At 51.4% G+C, this 22,232-nt stretch overlaps 2 protein-coding genes across 2 annotated transcripts; one reads left to right on the top strand and one right to left on the bottom strand.

Moving 5' to 3' along the window:
- The first annotated feature begins 254 nt into the window (after positions 1-254).
- Positions 255-13,778, top strand: TGME49_219630 (flavodoxin domain-containing protein). Its single transcript, XM_002370674.2, has 13 exons — positions 255-954; positions 1,328-1,432; positions 2,400-2,997; positions 3,830-3,877; positions 4,434-4,858; positions 5,191-5,376; positions 6,064-6,189; positions 6,535-6,871; positions 8,866-9,078; positions 9,941-10,158; positions 10,611-10,705; positions 11,233-11,342; positions 12,073-13,778. Exons 1-13 carry the CDS (start codon positions 598-600, stop codon positions 12,102-12,104), a joined length of 2,850 nt encoding a protein of 949 aa, XP_002370715.1. The 5' UTR covers positions 255-597; the 3' UTR covers positions 12,105-13,778.
- Positions 13,779-13,878: 100 nt separating this feature from the next.
- On the bottom strand, positions 13,879-21,314 carry TGME49_219620 (hypothetical protein). The gene is made up of 4 exons (XM_018779849.1): positions 20,229-21,314; positions 19,017-19,716; positions 15,654-18,223; positions 13,879-14,736 (listed from the first exon to the last, which is right to left on the bottom strand). The coding sequence occupies exons 1-3, from the start codon at positions 21,091-21,093 to the stop codon at positions 18,118-18,120; spliced, it is 1,671 nt and encodes a 556-aa protein (XP_018634796.1). The 5' UTR covers positions 21,094-21,314; the 3' UTR covers positions 13,879-14,736; positions 15,654-18,117.
- Positions 21,315-22,232: the final 918 nt, after the last annotated feature.

Raw genomic sequence — 22,232 nt, forward strand, 5'->3', positions numbered from 1 at the left:
CTTTGTATCGACCGCAATCGGACGCAGCTTTTCGAAGCGAGAGCACAAGAACATGCAGTTCTCCCTTGCACTTGATTAAGAACGACATCACTTATCATTTGGTCAAGGAAAAATCAAAAATTGCCGGGGAAAGAAAGAAACCTTCTAAAACTGCGGTCGCTTGCGACGCGCCAGACCCTGTGCCGCTTTTGTGTCGTCGACATCATCTGCATGCGCTAGCTAGGTCATCTTACCATTGCATCTGTTTTCTCCATCTTTTCTCTCACTTTGTGCGTCGTTTCCTCCAATCCTACGCCTTTCCCTCTCTCTCTTCTCCTCCTCTACCTTCTCCCTCTTTCCTTTTCTCAACGCTTGAGGACGCTCTGACTCTCCAACTCTCATTTCTCTCCTTTCTTCCCCCACAACAAAAGAGACGCTGACGCTCCGGTGTCTCGCTTCTTCTTCCTCCTCTCCTTCTGTTCTCTTCTTCTCTCTCTCCTTCGTCGTCTCCCTCTGCGTCTTCGCTCTCTCCTTTCCGTTCTCTCTTTTCTCTCCTTGGTTTCCCTCAGTCTTCGCTCTCTCCTGCGTCGCTCGGTTTCGACCGGGATCTGCTAAAAAATGTCAGGCTTCTTCACTGAGACTCCAGGCCGGCTCCTCCTGCTTTCTGGAGTCGCCCTGGGGACAGCCGCTGCGCTGTACGTGCTCCTGAGACCTCCAAAGAAGATCCGGAGATGCGGCCGAGACGCTGCTTCCCCTCGTTCGCAGACGCGCGCCGGCGCCTCAGCAGGCGAAGCTGAAGAGCGAAGCGCGGATCCTTTGGGCGACGGAAACGTCAAGAAGCTCAGCTGCAGAGACACACTCTTCGTCTACTTCGGGAGTCAGTCGGGAACGGCGGAGGCCTTCAGCGAGGAACTCGCCAGCGCAGTCGTTCAAGACATCGAAGAACTCCAACATGTCGAGGTCGTCGATCTCGAAGTAAGAAAAACAGTCGACGACCTCCTCGAAAAGCCAACGTGACATCCAAATCCACCTCTCCGGAGCCAAAAAACGATGCTCATTCATATGTTCGTATGAGGATATATACATATACATAGATAGAGAGAGATAGATATGTATGTATATAAAGAGTAAACAGATTTCAAGCATCTGTGTATAAGCATAGCCTGTTGCTCTAGATGCGTGTATGTCTGTGTTCGTTAGAGCATATGAGTGTGTCTTCATAGACCCACTCGAGACTCCCTGTGGCTGTCTAGCGTTGTGTTGCGATTTAGGATTCAGTGGAGCTTTCTTGTCTCTCGTTTTGGGGGTCAGATCTTGTTGATCTCTTCCTGCTTTATGGTGGACATAGGACTTCGACCCAGATGCCTTCCTGGCGCAGCAATTCAAAGTTCTCGTTCTGGCCACTCACGGAGAAGGCGAGCCTACAGACAATGCACGCGGCTTCTTCGAATGGGTAAGGCCTCACCATAAGTTGTTCTTCCTTTGCTCTCGAATCTGCCCTCTCGCTTCTCGCTGTCTCTGCCGGTCCGCTTCTCCCGAGGGATCTCTATTTTCCTCGCTCTTTTCCTTCACGGGTGTCTCTTTTGCGAGGTAAACTACGATCGCCGTCGACTTGCGGCGACGGAGGAGCTGCTCGCCGTTCTCTGAAGCCTCTCTGTCCACTGCTTCGCAGCACACCCTTTTGCGTCTGCCCCTGTTGTCTGCGTTCTCTACCTTCTCTCCTCTGCCTCTCTCCCTCTCCTTCTCTCTACCTCCGTTAGAATAACTCGACGTCTGACTGTTCCTTCTTCTCCCCCTTTGTAGCTGCCGTTCTCCCAGGTTTCAGCTTCACCTCTAAACTCTCGCGTCACCTCGCTTGGGATCCGCGTCCATCTATTCCTTTGCCTGTCTCCGTGTCGCCTTCTACGCTGATCTCTCCAACTGTCTCTCCATCTCGACCTCCCTCTCGCTCCTCTTTATTTCTCTCCTCGCCTCTGTCTCTCTCTCTCCTTATCTTCTTCTTTTGGATCTGTCCCCCCCTGTAATGCATATATACCTATATATTTATCTATCTATCTATATATATATATATATATATGTATATATTTCTGTCTTGCCCTCTCTGCTTTCCTCTCCTGCTTTTTCCCGAGTCTTCCTCGTGGAGGACGCGTGGTTTCTGCTCTTTTTACGATTCCTCTGAGTTGTTCACTTCCTGCTTATCCCCTCTCTCCGGAGAACACTGCTCTCTGCAGTTCTGTGAGCAAGCTTCTCCAGTTCTAACTCTACACGTGCATATATGCATTCACGTATACGTACAAATATATATATATATATATATATATATACATATGTGTGTGTGTATTTCTTCACAGCACCATACGCGCATGTCTCCCTGTGTCTGTCTACACCTCTTTCGTTCTGTTGCTTGTCTTGTTCTCCAGCTTCAAAGGTACACGAAAGATCTGCGAGAAGGGAGGACGCCTTCTCCGGCGATGCAAGGCTGGTGCGCCGTGTTTGGGCTCGGCAGCAGCGACTACGAACGGTTCAACCGCATGGGCCGCCGAACCTTCAAGATGTTGGAGTTCATTGAAAAGCGACAAAGGGAACTGCATGCGTCATCGTCCTCTTCGCTTCTACGTCTGCTCTGCCCCCTCGGAGTGGGAGACGCAGCGAAGGCCCTTGACGCGGACTTCGCCCTGTGGAGGCAAGCCCACTTTCTCCCTGCTCTGAAACGCATTGCAGATCCAACGGCTCTCCAAGAAGAAACGATGAGAACGACCCCAGAAGTCCGCGGCGACGCCCCCGTCTCGCCGGTCTCCTACCCGCCGCTGTCAGGTGTATGTACACCTGAGGCGTCGACTGCGTCAACTCCGGAGCTCGACGCAGACCCTCAGCGGCGAGGCGATTCTTCTCCTCTCCAAGGCTACCATGCAGCACGCTCAGCGGAAAGTCTCGAACAGGAGACAAGGGAAGACTTGTCGCGGTTCTCCTCTGCGGCATCATTGGCGAACGCACAACACAACGCCCAGTCGGTGACAGGTGAGAGACGAAACTGTGATCAGTTGTAAAATGCTGGTCGACTTCGGAGCGAATCGTCGTTACTCTTCACGTCCACTCCAGCTGACGTTCAGGGCTACACCTCAGGTTGCGATTCTGCGTTTCCCAAATCTTCTTGTGGTGTCTTGTTGCGCGGTTTCTTTTGAAAGCCTCGTCATGACGTATTCGTGGTGTCTCTGCTCAGCCATCTTCTTGCTCTTCCTTTTCTCGGTCGTGACCTTGTTTTTCCTTTTCCTGGTCGTCTCCTTCCTTTTCCTTCTATGTCTCCCTTGTCCCTTTTGTCGCTTGCAAGAGACACCTCTGCGTCGCCCGGGTGTCTGAACACCGTGGGGCAGGTGGGATCTCTTGTCCTTCCCTCTTTTCTAGCGTCTCTCTTGTCCTTTCTACTCAGTCTTTTCGACTTTGAGTGACCGGCGGAGCGATCGGCTTCCGTGGTCGCTTCCCGCACTCGCTGTCTGAGTCTCTGCTTTCTCTTACAAAGTTACCTGTCTTTCGTTGTTCGGATCCTCCCTCTACACTCTCAGTTCCGTTTCCTCTTCGTCCATGGTGTCGGGAGTCTCGGTTTTGTGTTCGGCCGCTGCTGCACTCTTTTCTGGCTTTCTCCTCACCTCTGTTTCTCCTCAGTCTCCATGGTCTGCTTTCTCATCGTGTTGATGCGCTTGCCTCTCTCCCCTTCTGCTTTCTTTGCTTTCTTTCCACTTGTTCCGTCAACCGCTTCGACTCTGCCGTCGTTCGTTCAAAACACTGTCGATTCTCTGGGCGAGCTTCACCTGCCCTTCCCCCTTCTGTGGCCTTCTTTCGTCCTTTTCTTCAGCTGCAGTGGAGCGACTCGAGAAGCGGGTCGCCTCTTGGGCGAAACGCGGTAAGAAACGCGAACGAGTTAAGTGGATGATCTGAAAAGAGACAAGCCACGGACGCCGTCCGGAGTTGTTCCTCCGGCACCGGCGACGAAACAATTTGGTAGATGTACTCTGTGCTTCGTAGCCTCCCAACTCTCGCCAGGTGTGTTCGAGTCTCTCTCTCTCTTATCTCATCACACGGCTCAGAGTTCACGGTCAAGGCAGATGTTGCCTCCAAGAAATACATGCGATGTCTCCTTCCCTAAAGCCGAAGTGCTTGTGTCTGCCTTTATTTCTGTTTTGTGGCGCTCCTTCGTTCTCTTCCCCGATTCCTTGCCCCCCTCCTTCGCTCCCGAGCGTTCTGTGGCGAACTGCGTCCAGTCGCTTCTTCGGAATCTTTGTTCTCGCTCGACCTCTTCCTCTTTCTCTCCTTCTCTCCTTCTCTCCTTTCTCTCCTCATCCGTTTCCTTCCCTTTCTCTTCTTCTCGACGTCTCTTTCTTCTTTCGCTCCTTCTCTCTCAGCCGTTTTTTCTCGTCCCCACTCATTCGCTTTTCGCGTCTTTTCTTCTCCGTACGCAGGTGAAGAAGCCCCGTTTCGCCTCATGGTCGGACCTTCTCGCGAGCGTCTATTGGCTGAGCAGCGGCGCCTCGAAGAAGAAGCCGCTGGGCGCGCCGGGAAGTCGTTGCCTTCCTTGCCTTCCTTGCTCGCCCAGGCGCCTCATGGCACCAGCGCAAAGCTCTTCTTCCAAATGCATGCGCTGCCTGTAAACAGCGTCCGACAACTCCGTCAGCAAGTCACCTTCTCCTCCGCTTCTGCCGCAGGGTCGCACTGTGCGCACCGTGTTGCCGCCAGCGAAACAGAGAAGGAACCGGGCGAACCGTGGAGAACCGACGCGCCACAAGAAAGTACTGTTGAAGTCGAACTCGACCTCACAGACTGCCCCGCTGTACAGTACCGTGCAGCAGACAACATGTACTGCTTGCATAAAAATACCGCCGAAGAGGTGAGACGCACATTATATACAGAGAGATATATACATATATATGTATAGATACAGATATGTATATAGATATGTATAGATATAGATATGTATAGATATAGATATATATAGATATAGATATGTATATATATATATATATATGTATATAGATATAGATATCGATATAGATATATATGCATACATGCAGTACGTTCATCACCTCGGAAGATCGTGGAGACAGGAAGGCTTCTTCCGATGCAGAGTGGAAGGCCTTTCAATCGAATCGTGTAAGTCCTCTGTGTGTTTGTATGTGGGTTTGCTTTTCGATGCTGTTGGTTCTCTGCATTCTTTCACAGATCACCTGGTGGCACACATTCCTCGGATTCAAGGAACAAGGCGTCGCTCTCAACGATTTCGTTCACTGGGTCCCCAGCCGGGCTGCCCTTGCGTCTGCCTTTCCTGTTTCCTCTTCGTCTTCGTCGCCTTCTTCTTCTCCTGCTTTGAGCTACGCTGTTCCCTTCCCAACTCCATGCACAGTTGAGGTTCGTGTTGAAGCTGAGAAGTGACTGACTCGAGGAGGGGAGAGGCGAATCGATTGCCATGTTGAGTCGTTTGGAGACCGCAGTCTTGTGCGAGCCTTGCGCCGGCGGACATGCCAGAGGCTGCGGAAGCGACGAAGATGCGTTTGAATGATCTGCATGAGGGGCACAGAGGTCTTCAAGCCTTTCAAGCGCAGCGCCCGACGCGCCACGAACTGTTTTCTTCCAGTTCGAGAATGAAACGAAAGAATTGCAGACGACTCTAAAGTCGCACCCCCGATGTTTGCTTTCTCGTCTTTGTTGTCTTCTCCGCTGTTCCCTGTTTCTCTTCTCTTGCCCTCACTTCCTTCACCCTCTCTCTCTGTCTCGGATGTGACTGCCTGTCGCACTGTGCTGTCTGGTGGTCCAGTCCGGTTTCTACCTCTGCGTCGTGCTTCGCGTTCTTCCACGTTCCTCTTTGCTGTCTCCCTTGTTCGTTCTCGGCCGTTCACTCTCTGTTCTTTGTTCCGTTTCCTGCTCTGGGGTCTCGTCTTCCTGCGCGGCGTTGCTCGTTTTCTTCGACGCATTCGCCGTCCACTCTCTAGCCTTCTCTCCATGCTGTTTTTCGCGGTCATTTCTGCTTCCCTCGGCCTCGCTCCGCCGCGTGCTGACACTCGCTTGCCCCATGGTCTGCGGCGCCCTGCGTTTCAGGAAGCGCTGGGATTTTTCTCCAACTTGACCGGCCAACTCCCGAAGTTCGCCGCAGCCTGTCTCTCGCTGTGGATCGAAGACCCTGAGGAACGAACCCAGTGGCTGCGCCTGTTCTGCGACGAGCCTGTGAGCCTGCAAACAGCAGTTTACCTTCTGTGGCTTCGACTCTGTACCTGCTTCCCTTTCCCTTTTATTCATATATACACGCATATATAATACATGCATATATATATATACATATATATATATATATATGTATATTGCTGTGTAAATGCATACACGTCTCCTACATGTGCGCCTGTGTACTTACATATACGTTTCAGTTTTTCGGTTTTTCGTTTTCCTTTTCGTTGTTTCTTACTCTCAGTGGATTCTTTTTTTTTCTTTCTTCCTGTCTGCCTCTCTCGCTCTCTTGACTGCTCCTCGTGTCTCCATCCACCTGCTTTGCTTTTTCGGGACCGTGTTTCCTAGGCTGCGCAGCAGGCGTACGAAGCCTGCGTGAGGTCACCTCTCCTTTCGCTGCGCGAACTTCTTCCGCTGCTTGCGCCTTCCTTTTCGCGCCCTCGTCTCCCTCGTCTTTCGTCTTCCTCCGCGCTTGACGAGGACGAGGAAGCGGCTTCAACTCAAGAACTGGGTTTAATTCTCTCTCTCCTCGCCGCCGCGCATGCACCGCGGGCGTACACTATTGCCTCGTCGCCGAAGGCGCTCGCGAGAGAGACAGGGACGCGATCAGTCGCCTTGTGTGTGGGCCTGGTGGCTGAGCAGAGAGAGAGTCTGGCGATCACCACGGCGCGTCTAGAAGAACATGGTGAGAACAAGGGATCGCATGCGATCCACGCTTCCCGATCTTCCAGTCTTGACACGGTGAACTCTGGCGCGATGTATTCTGTCATCATCTCTCTTGATTCTCTAGGCATCCGGCACTGGTACAGACACTGATATTTCACCTCGACAGTCCGTTATCGGTAGAATGATGATTCCAAGTCGTCTGCTTTATATGTAGATGATGTTTGAATACGTATTTACCGTTTTTGGTTTCTTCTGGAAACCCGTTACTTCTTGGAGCACAATTTTACAAATAAATACGATCTGTACAGAAATCCTTATGTACACCACGGGGTGAGTTGCACGGACGTTTCGCAGTACATGGTGGGCTAGAGGCTTCACTTCAGAACGCGAGCAACAGAACACCCGACGACCGGGGGGAATCTCCCTTTCTTCTCGATCGTCCTGAGGCAGGTTCGTCAGTTAAGCGGGAGATGTCTTTGTTTCCTCTTTAACGACCAATTTTCATGAGACTGTTTTGCTGAAAAGTGCCGGATCAAACAGGTGGGACTCTCGAGTTTCTTTTCTTTTGAGTACGAAAAGGATTTGGCCCTCCAGGACACGACTTTTAATTGTAAATGTCTAGGAAAGCTGTCCTCTTCGGAGATCTTCGCTTAAAGTGTGCTACGCCACTCGCTCCGACTTCCGGATTTCTCATCTTTTTTCGGCGCTCTCAGCCGACGGCGGCCTGTCTCACGCCCGCGGGGGAGCAGCAGTCGTGTGTCTAGTGCGCAAAGGCCGATTTCTCGTTTTCTAGGCTCTTGGCTGTTCTCCTCTGGACGCTGCGTTCGTCAAAAGGTGCCAGTTTTTTCTGTAGCTTCGTGTCTCTTCTGTTGGCCCCACGGGGGGACATGGCGGTCGACTGCACGTTCTCTGGACTGGCAGTGTCAGTTCAACGTTTGAGGCTTCGAGACGCTCCACCTCTGCGAGAACTGACGATGTAGACTGACAAAGCGTTTCCGCTGCGTGCACACATGTCGGGGGGTTCCATACCGAGCTTATAGTCTGAAAGGCCTTAGACCCCCGTGGGGGCTGTCCACACAGGGAAGAGGTGAGACCAGCTGAGCGCGCCCTCTCGCAGAGACGCTTTCCTCCTTCCCGTTGGTCGGATTTGAAGGCGCCGGAAGCCGCTTGCTCTGTAGACTGTACCGCGACAACGCACTGGACGGGGGAGGAGAAGGAGAGCTGTGCTGTGTGTCCGAAGAAGAGATTTCTACTCGCTGCCTGTCGGGTGACAGCACTCCTTCGAAGGCAACGCTGACTAGTGTCTAGTGAAAAAACGCAAAGTGCACTGGATCTTCCCATGTCCAGGTTTCACCGCTTCGGTGGCAATGTTTTGTGGTAACGTGATAAGAAGAACGTGGTTTTTCTACTTTGAAGGGATCTACATCCTTCTCTGTGCATCCACGTTCGAGTTCACTTGTCAAGCTCCACGCGTTCAGTCTCTGTGTTTCTCATCAGTTGTTGTCTTCCTCAAAGTTGGGTGTCAAAGAGGCGAGACGACGAGAGCAGAACGTTCGCTCGCGAAGGCGAAACAAGCCTCCACTACTACGTCACACTGCGAATAGGCTCTCAGCGGGCATACTGGATCTTTATTTTCTCCCAATGTTCCGAGTTTTTTAGACGATACACGCACAGGAACCGGAAACATAAAGATCTGAAGCTCTGTGTGCGTCTGTGTTTTGCCTGTGCGAAATGGAACTGTAAGAGGAAACCAGAGTGTCTTCGATATAGCAACCTAGTCAATGAGAAGTGGAAATGACAACTACAACTGCATAGAGTTCTCGTTTTCAGATAAATCAGACACGAACGTTTACTTTCGCAAGACGATATCCTTGCCTACAGGGTTCCTAGAACCTTTCAGGTGTAAGTGAAGAAGGCGTCAAACTTTTGGTGTAAGGCTGGCACGGTGCAGCGCTTGTCAGGTCGTACTCTGCAGGCGCCTTCTAAGTTTTTTTTCTTTTTTTGGATCTCTAGGTTTCAAGATTTTCGGCAGTTCTTCGGCTGTGCGTTCCGCGCGACGCGGGCCGCTTTTTCATCAGGAAGATCGCCTCTTCTTCGGAGCTTGTTCGTCGTTTATTACACAGCAACTGCGTCCGGGAGATGTGTTGAAAGCGCTCATCAAACCTTCGTCTTTTCGACTCCCTGCCGACGTAAAAAGGCCCATCATCATGGTGGCAGCAGGGACAGGTAGGAGACTTCTTCAGGGCAGAAAGGAACGCAGGAACACCTTCTCCGGGTGAGAGAGGGGTCTGCAGGCACTGGTCACCGGGGCGCCGTCGTGGTAGTTTTCCCCAGTTCCACTTCTTTCGAGAACGGTTTTGACGAACAGCCTTTGTGCAGATGTGAGAGGCTTCGAGAGGAGGCAGGGAATCTGTGCAGCGCAGCTAGCCGTCCCCGCTTCGTTGCTTCGTCTGCCTCAGCCAACGCTTCTAAATAGTCCTCCCTGATGCGTCATACCTATCTGTGCGTTGCCGTTGACGCTCACGAGGCGTGGAGGGTTCCCTTTCCTTCTTTTCTTCACAAACGTCTGTTCCTGTCGTCGTGGACTGGAGAATTCAAATCTTGTGTGCGGCGTTGGAATAACTTTCATCCGAAGCAGAGGTGGTTGTCCAGGACAGAGCTCACCGCGTGGGGTTCGGGACACGATTTGAGGTTTTTTCTTGTTTTTCTCCTCACGACTTTCGCCTTTTGAGTTTTCGCTGTGCGCCGCAATCCGAGTAGACTGCGTCGAAAGAGAACATGGGAGTTTTCGAGATCCTGCCTCTCTTCTTTGTGTCTCCCTGCTCGGACGGTGTCACTGAAACTTGGGTGCTAAGGGTCGTCCGGAGTCGTTTTCTTCTTCGTCACTGTGGGCGTTCCTGATCTCGCAGCGAGGAATATTTACCGCGTTGTTCTGGGTTTTGCGTAGACTTTGTTGTCATGCTGGTTCTCTCGCGCTCCAATCTGTGTCCGGTGTCAGGAGTCTCCCCGTCCTGCACCTTCGTTCCTTCGTCGTGCGTGTCTTCTCTCTCATGTCATCGCCTGCGTGTGCCGCTTTGCGCGCTGCCAGGCATCGCCCCGTTCATCGCCTTTCTCCGCGAGTTCGCCTGCCTCGGCGGTTGGCTGGCACCAGTCGTTCTTTTCTTTGGATGCCAGCGAGCAAACAAAGACTTCCTCTATCGCGAGGAACTGCTGCGGTACAAAGCCCGGCAGGACGCAGCTGAAGAATCTCAGGGAAAGAAGCACTTCCTGACTCACCTTTTCCTTGCGTTCTCGCGCGAGCCGGGAGTAAGTGTCGCTGCCTCGTCGGAGAAGTCCGGTCTTTCGTGCGTTTCCAGAAGCTGTCCTGCAAGTGCATTCCAAGCAAGACCTACAGTTCGCATGCGTAAAGCGTGTACACATGTATCGGTGCCAGAGGACGCGTACGTATCATGAGTTATTCATCTGTCGCCAGTTCGGTCTGATATCCGGTTCCTCTACTGTATTCCACACACAAGGTTACATGGAAAAACGTGTCAAGACGCAGTATGCAAATGTCGGTCTCTTTGTATTTGTAGCTATATGCATTTGCATCATGCATTTATAAAGGCATTTGTATATCTGTCTGGGTCTCGCCGCCAATGTAGGGCCGACGCGAAAGCTTTCTCGACGAAAGGGTTCAGGACGCAGCACCGTGTTTTTCTGAATTTCCAAATTTCATTACAGTTCTAGAAATCCACGTCTGCTCTTCGGTGCTGCAGCAACCGAAGACGTACGTCCAGCACAAAATCGCCGAACAGCGGAACTTGGTGCTGCAACTGTTGCAAGAGCAGCAGGCAACGTTGTACATTTGTGGGTGAGTGCGTTTCGTCGGCTTTTTAAAAGGGTCAAAGCTTATGCAGAAAAATTAATTGTGACTCCTCTTATCCCGAAACCGAAGGATCCAAAGTACGTTTTCAAGTATTCAAATACTCATAATGTTTCCTTCTCCTCAAATCGAATCGCAAACACCATTTCTGCGGTGCGGCCTTCAAAGCCATAATGTGCGAAACTCAGTGGGTCTTGCGGAGAACGAGTTCATCGCAAGGAATGCCATGACGCTGGACGCAGCGCGGAGGCGTTTCTCGATCACGTCCGTGTCGTCTTTACTGGCATTTCGTGGTCACCAATGGTTCGAATATGCTTGACAGTAAAAGCAACACAGTCGCCGCCGCATGCCGTTCGGCCTACTCGCGGTTGACGCGTCCACAGGCGGGGGACAACACAGCGCGCATCGCCGACGGCCTTCTGCGTGGTTGAACGTGAGTCCGTCGACACTGCTTTGGAATCCCCTTCTTGGACTGCTGGCTTTTGATTTTTGTGTCCTTCGATTCTTCGGTGCAGCCGGACGGCAATGGCAGCAGGCGTGACGAAGACTCTCGCGCACGCAGCGGCGGAAACGTTGGGGGGCGACGAAGCGCGAGGCAACGCATTCGTACATGATCTCCGAAAAAGTGAGGAGGGCAAAAACAGAAAACAGTGAAACGCGCAGCATCTCTCTCGGGGGCAGAAGGCGGAGGGTACACGAATCAACCCAAGGGAAAAGAGGAGATGAGTCAGAAAGGGGTGGGACTAGGAAACACAGGAAAATGATGAAACGGGAAGCTTAGCTGTCGCCGGGTCGCCGTCCATATCAAATGAGATATTTCCATCCTCTCGCTTTCCGTGGTAGCAATGAGACAAGGCTCTGTGCATGTCCTTCTACCTCAGTTCAGGAGTTTTCGAAACATACTGTATAAAAGCGTGCATGAAGAAAGCCACCGATTCACACGTGTGTGAAGACATCCACTGCAAGAAGCTCCCTAAGGCAGTTTTTCTCCTCCTGAAATTCGTGCTTTCAATCTCTCGTGTTCACATTGATCGTCGTATAGGTACTACGGGCTCACACGGGGACATCCTGTTCTACTCTACAGCTACTTACCTACATACATATGCATGTATATACATACATGTATATATACCTACTTATATATATATATAAACATCCATCTACTTACATACTCATACGTGTACATTTTATATGAATATATGTGGACAAGAATGGCAGTGTGTGCCGAGACGTAGACAAGCCCTGGCGAGGCGGATGTCTCATGCACAAAGCGTGTCTGTGCGTGTGTTCCCCTTTTTTCTTCCAACCAAAAGAAGGAGAATCTGTTTCACGTCGCTTTTCTGCTCTCTTTGCAGGCCGACGAATCGTGGAGGAGGTCTGGGCGTAGAGACTGCGCGTTTCGAATTCGCAACGAGCCGCGAGTCCTGCGCGCTGCATATGCTGTTTGCCCCCCTGTCCTAGAAGTCTGGTGTTCCCTTTCTCTTAAATTCATGGGCATCTGGTGCGAGGCAACATTCACTCAGTGTGCGCCTTCGCATGACACATTGTGGCATTTCGGCGCGTTCGAGCAGTAGGCTTGTTCTGAGACGTCCTCGTATCCATTTCTTGTTTGGTGTTTCCAGTTTGTTGGTTTACACCATGCGGAGCGGCCTGGTGTTGCGGTTCGTTGACAGGGTCTGGACTGGAAAGGTTTCCTCGTTCAGACACATATTTCCCGGGCTATGTGTGTGCTTGCGAGAATGCTTCTCGGAGCGTGTTTGCACCGAGCTCCTTTTGTGATTTCCGCTTTTTGTGTGAGATTCTTCGGGCTTCGCTTCTTCGTCGGACTTTTTTGTGACTTGTGTTCGTGGCCACTGGCACTTTGCCAGCTCCTTTTGCGCGTTTCCGCCTAACTGCCGTGAGCCGGGAGTCCGTGGTTTCGTCACCGAAACTGGCAACGAGTAGACGTAGCAACGCGGCGCTAGGACAGTCGGTCCTCGGTCGTCGACCGCGTTTTTTGAGAAGGGAGAGTGCATGCACTTCAGGGAGAAAGAGTGAGGGCTCTGCAACCCACGGTCCGCCCACTTACAGAGAACCGCGCGGGCATCTCAGTTCCATAAGAGCTCGAATGCGGCAGAGGTGCGCGCACAACTTGAGAGCGTCGCCAGTCCACTACGCAGGTCCCCCTTGTTTCGGGACTCCGCGTCACGGGACTGGAGTTCCTCTCCTTTTGTTCGGACACTGCCTAGCCGAGGTTGACAAGTCCTTTCTGTACTGCTACGTCGCAGAAAGCGCTGGATTCAACCGCTCGCTTCCGTCTCGCCAACGAATGTTTTCCGAACTCCTTTCTACTTGTGAACGAATCAATGCAAATTCGAGAGGGGAAGGGCTCGTCGAGTTTGCCAGTGACGCAGACCATGTTTCCAGACCCTTTCACGTGTGTCCGGAGGTCACACGAAGGCGCCAAGTGCATCTGTCTAGGGTGTTGCATGCGGTTTCCTCTCCCTGGAGAACCCACTCACCCAAACGCGGCAGAAGCGGCATCCAGAACCTCTTTCTCTCCGTTTTCCTCACTCTTCGTTCTACCTGGAAAAACAAGAAGCTTCCTCATGCATCGCTCAAAGTGTCGCCCGAGCCCTCAGTTATTGCCCGAGAGTTACGAGGTCGAAATGGTAAAAAGCCTCTGCATTCTCAGTGGTTTGCTAGTTCCAAAGAAGAGTGCCTGCAGCATTCGTTCACGCCTCTCTCAGTGTGACGTTCTCTTGGCCCACTAGCAGAGTGTTCTTGATGAACTTCTTGCGACCTTTTGAAAAGCGAGAAAATGTTCGGTGTTACCCCGCTTGCCACGAACAGTTGACGGCTGAGAAACCAGTTCTTCGCAACCGGGAAGAGAAGCCAAGGAGAACCGACGAATATCCTCGATCACGCGAAGACGAATTTCCGCGTCTCGAATCACCCCCTTGAACCGCGACGCCTCTGCCTGTAGCAAACACGCGGCAAAAAAAAAACTTTTGAACCCCGTAGTCTGTGTACGCAGGAAACATCAAAACAAAGAGAAATCGGAGAAAGAGGCGCCAGGCCGATGCTCGTAATCCCTTCTTTTCCGTTCTCGGAATCTCGAGACATTTGCAGCAACTCGAATAACGCAGAACTTGGGTTCGGACAGCAAAGACCTTCGAGCGCCGAAGGCCTTTGGTCACGCACGACGATCACTCTTTGACAAGGATTCGCGATTTTCGTGAGTGTCTGGGCATCTGTGAAGACGCACAAAATTGTGTTTCAGGTTCTGTTGACAGAACGGCCGCGAGTAGATAACATACAGTCCCAGGTTGAGCAGCGGTCGCCTGTGATGTTGAACTATGGATTATCTGCAAACGTACATGGTTCGAGCTTAAGAACGACTGCTGAGTAGTATGGATAGGACATACGCACCAGGCGTAAGGAAAGCTTTCGTCTGCCCCGCGACACCCGCCAGATCAACAAGAATTCAAGGCGAGTCTTCCATGCGAGAAAGATCCATCATCATGGAGGAGACTGCCAAAGTGCGTATCATTAGTGTTGTGCAGCTTGTCTTTCCACTTGAAAAACAGTTGCAGGATATCCCTTTTTCTGAATCTCCCCTCGGCAAGAAGGGCATGCCCGGCGAGGTGGAAGCACTGCCTCCTCATGTTTTTTTCGCGCATTTCCAGCAGAGACCAGGGCGAACAAGGCACCGCGCTCCACAAAAGCAGATCGCCAAGAAAGGTGACTGAGCGAAGACTCCAGCATTCGTGTATGCTTTTCCCAATTTTGAAAAAGGACGGAGGGGGGACCGACTCTTTGCAGAACCCAGTTCACGAGTTGCCGCTGACGGGTGTGCACTGTTGCTACCGAAGAAAACGAAGAGGCTGCACTGGCACAAGCACCGTGTAGAAAATAGGCAACAATACAAAGCCGTGTACACAGAGGAACTCGCCTTACCGGAGTGACCTCGAACTGAGGTTTGACGAGGAGAATGAGAAGTCCTTCGGATCTGACAAATGTCCAGACTCTCTCCAGGACTGGAAACAACACAGAAGACACATCCCAGAGCGGCGCATGCACACACGGAGGGGTGGTGTGACTCGAAAACCTTGTGCCCTGCCGCTCGCATCATCGACAGCTCTCTGTTATTCTGTAGAGTCACGGAAGAGGATTCGTCTACATGCAGAGACTCGTGTCGTCCACAACGTTGGAAGTTCGTAATGCGCAAAGGTAAGGAGCACTTTGACAAAGAGAAGGATCTAACTCGCAACTTGAGTCACAACAGAGACCGTCGGGGGGAGAGCGAACTTCGCACGCTTCATGTATTTTCTTTATTCAAAAGAAAGACCGGCCACCCAGGACTCGAGTCGACAGCAACGCGGAGTGACGCCAAAGACTGGCGGCCAGCTGGTTCTCTGCAGCTGCTGAAGAAACGGGGACTCGGCTTAGAGGCGAGCACCTGTCGAACGCATTCGTTCGCGAATGGGTGCGACCCGCTCTGTCTGTCGTCGCTCTGTTTGTCATCCAAACGCATGCGCGTTCTTCTCCGGCCAGTGCGTGTCAGGTGACTGCCAGAGCGAGGCACTGTTTGGAGAAGTCCGCGCAGCAGCAACGCAAAGACGAGCGGAAAGAACAAACAGCGAATTCAGCGCGACGGCACAGGAGGCAAGAAAGGAAAGCCACACCAGAAGAAGACTGCGGTGAGGGAAGCTGGACGCGATCGGCAAGTGCGAGAAGAATGAGAGGCGTCTGAGGGAGAAGGTCACTCGAAATCGGAAAGACGAGGGAAGAATACAGAGAGAGAGAAGATCCATAGTCCGCTCGTGTCTACCGTCAAAACACGATGAAACGGTGGAAACTCCTACTGGGGCCGAACCGGCAGAAATCCCTATTTTCAGCGACCCCTAAGCTGTAGAAGTCGGAAGAAAGTCTGCTTGCAGGAAAACGGCTCTACCTTTTTTCAGCGAAATGAAAGAAAGATCTACAAGAACGCAGTCGAAGTCTTCCTGCCCAACATCCGCGGCGGTGAGATACCTGCAATTCACACATCTGCAGCTAAACATGTGTGTCCTTCTTTCCAGGCGCTTTGACAGCAGATAAAGTTCAGTCGCCTTGTTGCAACAAGCGTTTCATGCGGATATGAGAGGGGGTCCTGCAGTCAAAAAAATTATTTAACCAGCTCTTCACAAAGACCGCAGGAATCCGCAAAGTGTAGTTACGAAGGACAAGGACCCTGACACCTGCCCAGTGCTTGTGAGAAGTAACGATGAACAATATGTTTCTGCATGCTCCTCATTTACAGAAAATGCATGTTTCCTGAGATAAAAACTTTACCACACGCGTTGTCACTTTCATGTCTCCTACATGAAACCAGGCATGCGCTGTTGTACAGACATCGAATATACAACTCGAAGTGTTGACGCTGTCGCAGATTCTGCGCCTCCACTTTCTTTTCTCACAGCGAGCTTCACAACTGCATGCAAGCGTGCAGGTACCAGTCCCGATAAGTCGACATGCACTTTTGACGAGGAACTAAAGTAGACTCGACGTCTCAGCAGAAACCGATTCCCAGAATGAACAGGAAGGACGGAATTCGATCCTTGATTTGACTTCAGTTCTGACGAAACTAGAAAATTGGATAAGAGAGTATCCCGCACAAAAGTGCGGTAAAGAACCATAAAGAAATCCAGAAAACCTCGCTTTCACCGAAGCTGTACATGAGGTCGAACAATCTGTAGACAGGCGGCTAACGAACCACAGGAAAAGACGGGTCTATTGAGCACTGTACAGGTAACAGGAGGAACACCACCACGGAGAAAACTATGCAATTGGACTGTATTTCTCGTGGAATGTCGCCGAGGCCTCAGCGATCAAGTGTACATGGAAGGCACCTTCGCTCTCACTTCCCTTCCTAAACTGAAGGAGTCACAACAGAGAGACCTGAGAAACGGATTGCATGCAATGCTCTCCACTCCCCCGGCTCTCCCCGCAACGCTTCAGCGAGAGGGATGAGGCTTCGCCACCAGACTTTCCATCATTGGCAACTCAAAACGAAGAATGCAAGTACACGATTTCTGCAAGGGCGCGAAGAACCGGGGACCAAACTCTAGACGACGCGTTCCGAGAAACGTCTTCAAAACACCAAGAATCACTGGGGTTTCAAATCCTGAATTTACTGATCGCAAGACGCTTCACGCCCGGGTGCCTCTCTGACACGCAGGACAGGAACTGAAACGGAAACCATGGAGATGGGCATGTTCATGAGAAAGCGCGAAAACGCATGCAACTGTGAAAAGACGAGACGCGCAACAGTACTCCCACACACAGAAGACGCAAGTGTCCAATGCAGAGCTTTCTGAGACAGGAAGCCACCAGGTCGTGCAGAGACTCTCGACAAAACGAAATTCGAAAGTGCAGGAATTCGTAAGTTTTAGAGGCAATCCGAAGATCATCGAACTCGTGACATGTTCAAGAAAATCAAAATAGCGTCCACAAGCTTTTGTGACATGTGGAGATTTCACCTAGTCACCAAGGACGGTCGCGCGAGTGTGCTGGAACTCCAGTACAGTTGCCTTCTTTGCTAGTGATTGAGGATTTCCAACGAAGTCTTACGACTGACGCGTTTCAAAAGCTGGAATAGAAGCGTCGAATGAAAGATGCAAAGTCTTACAAAGTAGAACCTGCCCTCGAACTCAAGAAGGATGATCAGCGCAGTCCCCAGCAGCTCACACGTTGGAGTTTTCAGCTGTAACCGGTCGAGCATGTTCTCGGCGCAAGACAAAAACACTGTTCCCGCTTGTGTGAATTGCGAAAGAAACATGGAGAGTCGTTGAGTCAAACCCGCGGAACACAGACAGCACGAAGGGGCGCTCCCCTCTCCCTTTTTATAGAGAAAACGAACCGGATGTACGTCCAGCATCGTCCTCAGGCTTACATGCACAGCTCAAAGACGCCGGCGATGTAGAGAGAGTGTTTCTCCCTCCATTCGCAAAAACAACTGAGTCTACGGAAGAAACCTGGAGATCTGTATCCGCGCGTTTCTCTCTTTGGAGTCCCGCGCAGGAGGCGAAAACAGTATCTGGAATAGCCGTACAACTACAAGGATGTTCTGTTTGTCAGTATCCTGCCTAACGTCCGTCTGTCTGCACGGTTGATCCGAGTCTAGGATCTACAGAAATACGATTGCGGTTTCGCTCGAATGGCGCCTCAAGGTGTCTGAACGTTGGTGTGTTGTCTTTCATCAACCGTTAGCAGAGCCCCTACTCCCATGCGAGGAGGATCAGTGCCACCGTCTGCGGGTCGTCCGCTTTGAGGCAGAGTAGTTGAAAGTCCTTTCTGCTACTCAGAGGCGAATCGCTCCGTCGCGGGGATAAAACGATGTACAACCTTGATCACAAACTGCTGAGCTCTGTTGAGCCTTACCGCGCATTGACGCCTTCCCTGGCCACCACGCGTGGATCGGAGCGCAGCGTTGCATGCAGTTCGCCTTTCCCTACGTCGACACAAACGACTTTGTGGACTCCCCTGAACAGAAGTTGGAGAAACAGAGAACGAAACAGCTTCGACCGTCTTGTGAAAAGTGTCTTCTCACGTTCAAGCAAGCGGCAGCATGGTCGTCTGCACTTTAATCAAAGGGTCCACAGAAACGAAGAGAGAAGCAGCTGACTATGAAGTCTACGTCTCTACGCCCCTTACAGGCGTCTCTTTCCCGACCACAATCCGAAAGAGTCTAGCGGCAGAGTCAGAGAAGAATGTGTAAGGTGCCTCACACAGAAAGAAGAACGCTCCTTTGACTCCGGCAGAGAAGGCGCCGGAGTCCAGAGGTGGCTTGCTCGAGAAAGTGGAACGCGTTTGAAAAAGATGTCGCAGCGTAAATGGTGAGATCAAAAACAACTGTGAACAAACGCGCGCGATAAACGGACGCGGATCTACAGTTGGGGGTTCCGGCACTGCGAGAAAATTGCGTGAGTCTTCTCAGGGATTAAACAGGAGGACGGCTTGAGTGTGAGAGCAGCAACTTGAACAAGGACTCTTCCACGCATCTGAATAACGTTTGTGGAAATAAATTTTGGAAGTTAATGAAGTCGGAAACGTGAAAACAGAAACCGCGAAAGGGGAGCACGGGGAACGGGCACTTTCGACATCTCAGCTAGTTTTCTTGTTTTATTCGAATCTTAAATCGGACTGGAAAAAGCGACGGTGAATTCTACAGATCCACAGTCTACGAATATTGACCACTCGGACGCCAATCCATGAAAAATATTGATTTCTGTGATTTTGAAAAAAACTCGAATTGTCAAAAAAGAAAAAAACTCACCGTTGCAGGCAACAGTCTGTGAAGCCGCCTGTCGAAGATCCAACATCGAGAACTGTTTTTCCCTCGAGAGAGAAGATTCCCGAAGCGGACTTTTCTCGTTTCTCTTCTTCGAAGTTCTGCACATTTACTTGCAAAGCCGTGTTTTCTCGGCAACCTTTTCCCTTTTCACATTCGCTGCCTTCCTCCCGCTGCTGCACAGCTGGGAGGTCTATTTCCAGTCCTCGTTCAGAGAGCACATCGAGAGGTTCTGTCCTCTCTTTTCCTCGTTCGTCTGGAGTTTGTCCTTCGGTCTCAGTCTCCGAATTGTCACCCTTTGCCGCTGTCAGTTTCCGCTTCGTGTTCGCCTCTCTCTGGATCTGCTCTGCTTCTTCATGCGCTGGAGATTTCCTCCCAACCACGGGGATTTTAGCGAGGTCAGAAGTCTTTGAAGCACGCAAGGAAGGAGAGACCAAGTCAGACGGGCATGCAGGCGACGGAGAAGAAGATGCTGGAAATGCAGAAGAGGAAGAAGTAGGAACCGAAGAAGAAAACGCGTAGGTTCTTTTTTCTCTAGAGAAAGAGGAGAGACTGGCAAGGAAAGCTTCGAGTTTTTCTCCAGCTCGATTGACGAAACGAGGCTGCGGATGAAGCAGCACGGACGGCGGGTCTGCTTCATCTAATCGGAGAACCTCTCCGGCTTTCGTGAGAATTCGGTAGCGTCCTGAAAACGGCATTGTATAACGCACAACTGTTCAACAGTGAAGGGGGGAGAAAAAAAGGAGGAAAAGGCGATGCAACAGCCTAAAAAAAAGGGATCGCGAGCAGCGCAACTTGAGACCCGTGTGGTGTGGTGCACCGAAGCGCAACGAATCTGGCGAAAAAAACAGAGGGATACACCTTTCGCAAAGAAGCGGCGTTCGCAGAAGTAAAACTGACGGCGAGGGCGACGGGCCATGAACTTTTCCAGAGTTCAAAAATGCATTCACTGGTAAGGTTCTCACTTTTCCCCTTCTCACATTATTAGGTCTGTCTGAGGATCGACCGCCCTCGTTTCTACCTGTTCGGTGCATCAAGCTTATAAAAACAGGCAGCGTGCATCTGAAACACCAACATGTCGAGTTTCTCTCTGTCTCCACGTCTTGGTGACTTCTTTGTGTGGACAATGAACGACACTCTGCAGCACCTAACTCTCTGCGTACACATCTCAGTCACAAAGAGAAAAAATGCTCGTACCACTGGAGATCACGCGATGCCAGGCCTTGAGTCGGTCTTGGTGAGGAACGAACGCGACGGGTTCTTTCGACGAGTGGCTCAGCATCGAAATCGCACTCTGCAGTTCATCTGCTTCCTCTCGAGAGTGGACGCCAGACGCTGAGGTTTGCTCTTCCTTGCACACCCGAGTCGCGTCCGTTTCCGTCGAGTTTCCTTCAGCAGTGGATTTCTTCGTTTGCCTGTTCTTTCGCGCTTTTCCGCGCACAGATATAGCCACACGTCCGAGGAGAATAAGTGAGGCCGCTTGGCTTTTCGTGTCGGCAAGGCCTCGCTGGATCAGCAGGTCGTCTGCCCGGATTCTCTTGGAAATGGCGGACTTGTTGACGCCTGGAGGACTCCGAGGAGCCGAATAGCAGCAGTGTCTTATCCGATGTTCTTCGCTGGCGAATGGCTGAGAAAACGCAAACGAAAACGCACGGTGAACCGGGCGCCTGGCGCGTCGGCCCCCCTCTACATGTCCCGCGCTCAGTTTGCCTGTTGCGAACGGAGGCGAGGCCACGGGGACGAGTAGAAACGAAGGGCAAAGTGCACACGTAGATGAAGGAAGAGGCGCATGTGTCGGGATTTCAGTGGAGACTGAAAACGGGCTAAGTGAGGCGCAATTCATCGAAGATTTCGACGTGGAAAGACGCGCAGAACGACACCTTGACAGTGAGAGGGGGTGGGTGGTCATGTCCAGCGGACGGCGGAACTGCGAGTCAGAGGCACCGACATCGGGTAACCCAAAAGTAAGACAGAAGAGGAACGCAACGAACAATAAGAAGAAGGAAACGTAAAGACTCTTGGAAGGCAAAAGAAATGATCTGGTCCACACGCCGCCGCCCATCGCGCCGCACGCGGCACTCGCTGCTGTGGCACACGTCACCGAGCATGAGACCCAACCACGGGCAAAAAAGGAATGCAAGAAAAACAAGGAGCATGAAGGGGGGTAAGAAACAGAATCGCCTTCACCACATGATGAAGACGGAAATGATCTGGAGTTTCAGCTGATGCGAAGGACGCAGTGACTATCTGTTCACATGCACAAACGGATCTCGAACAGCAGCGTGCATGCGAATGCTTTTGCGTTCTGAAAACTTTGCTTTTGCTGTCATGTCTCCCGCTGAAGAGCACACCGTTTTACCGCCTGCCATTGTGTACAGACGAGGCGAAGTTGACCTTGTTTTCTCTGCGAATTACGGTGGAAGGAAGAGAGAGCGTGTGTGGGCGCTTCCTGGTCGAGATGTGTCGGCACTATGGACGAAGCCTGCTGTTGATCGTGCTCAGAATCACACAGAACCTTAGGCTTTGTTTAGCAAAAACCACGTTAACACACCAGCGACACACAGCAGTCACTCCTCTGATGGTGATGGCATGTGTACCGGACGCCAGCGCAGTTTCTTACAACCGTCCACGAGGTATGTAACTCAGTGATGATGGAAATCCTTTTGTCGTTTTCTATGAGACATAGTAGAACCATGTAAAAGACTGCAAGTAGTTGGAATCCTATAAAATCTGGCAAGCAAGCCAAAATGGCACAACTGAATTTGTGCCTGCAGCCACACTTGACAGCCAGGTCACGGTGCCGGGGTTGCTGCTGGACAGATCAACACACGCACCGAGACACTTCCTTCACAGAGTCAGCAGCTGTGTTGCTATCAAGGGATCATGCTTCGTTCTTATGATGAAGGAAAGAGTAGAATAAGGAAACAGTAATATAGACAAACGGCATACAGGTGGAAGTAGGAATGACCTGGGATCGGGATGGTCGTTAAACTCCGGTACAGGGCTACATCGGTGACCATCGCATAGGTCAGTCGGTAAACAGTCGAGGAATTGTGTTGGTTTCTTCACATATCTATGTTTCTTGGGTAGATGCAGGTTGTGTAAACGTGTAAGACTCACTAGCAGAACCACGAACAACGTATATGCGATGATACTGACAGTCAGCACCGGCAGTGTCGTCTCAAATCAGAAATAAACGCG

Source organism: Toxoplasma gondii, chromosome XII (assembly GCF_000006565.2).
Source record: "Toxoplasma gondii ME49 chromosome XII, whole genome shotgun sequence".
In the NCBI taxonomy this organism is placed as follows: Eukaryota; Apicomplexa; class Conoidasida; order Eucoccidiorida; family Sarcocystidae; genus Toxoplasma; species Toxoplasma gondii.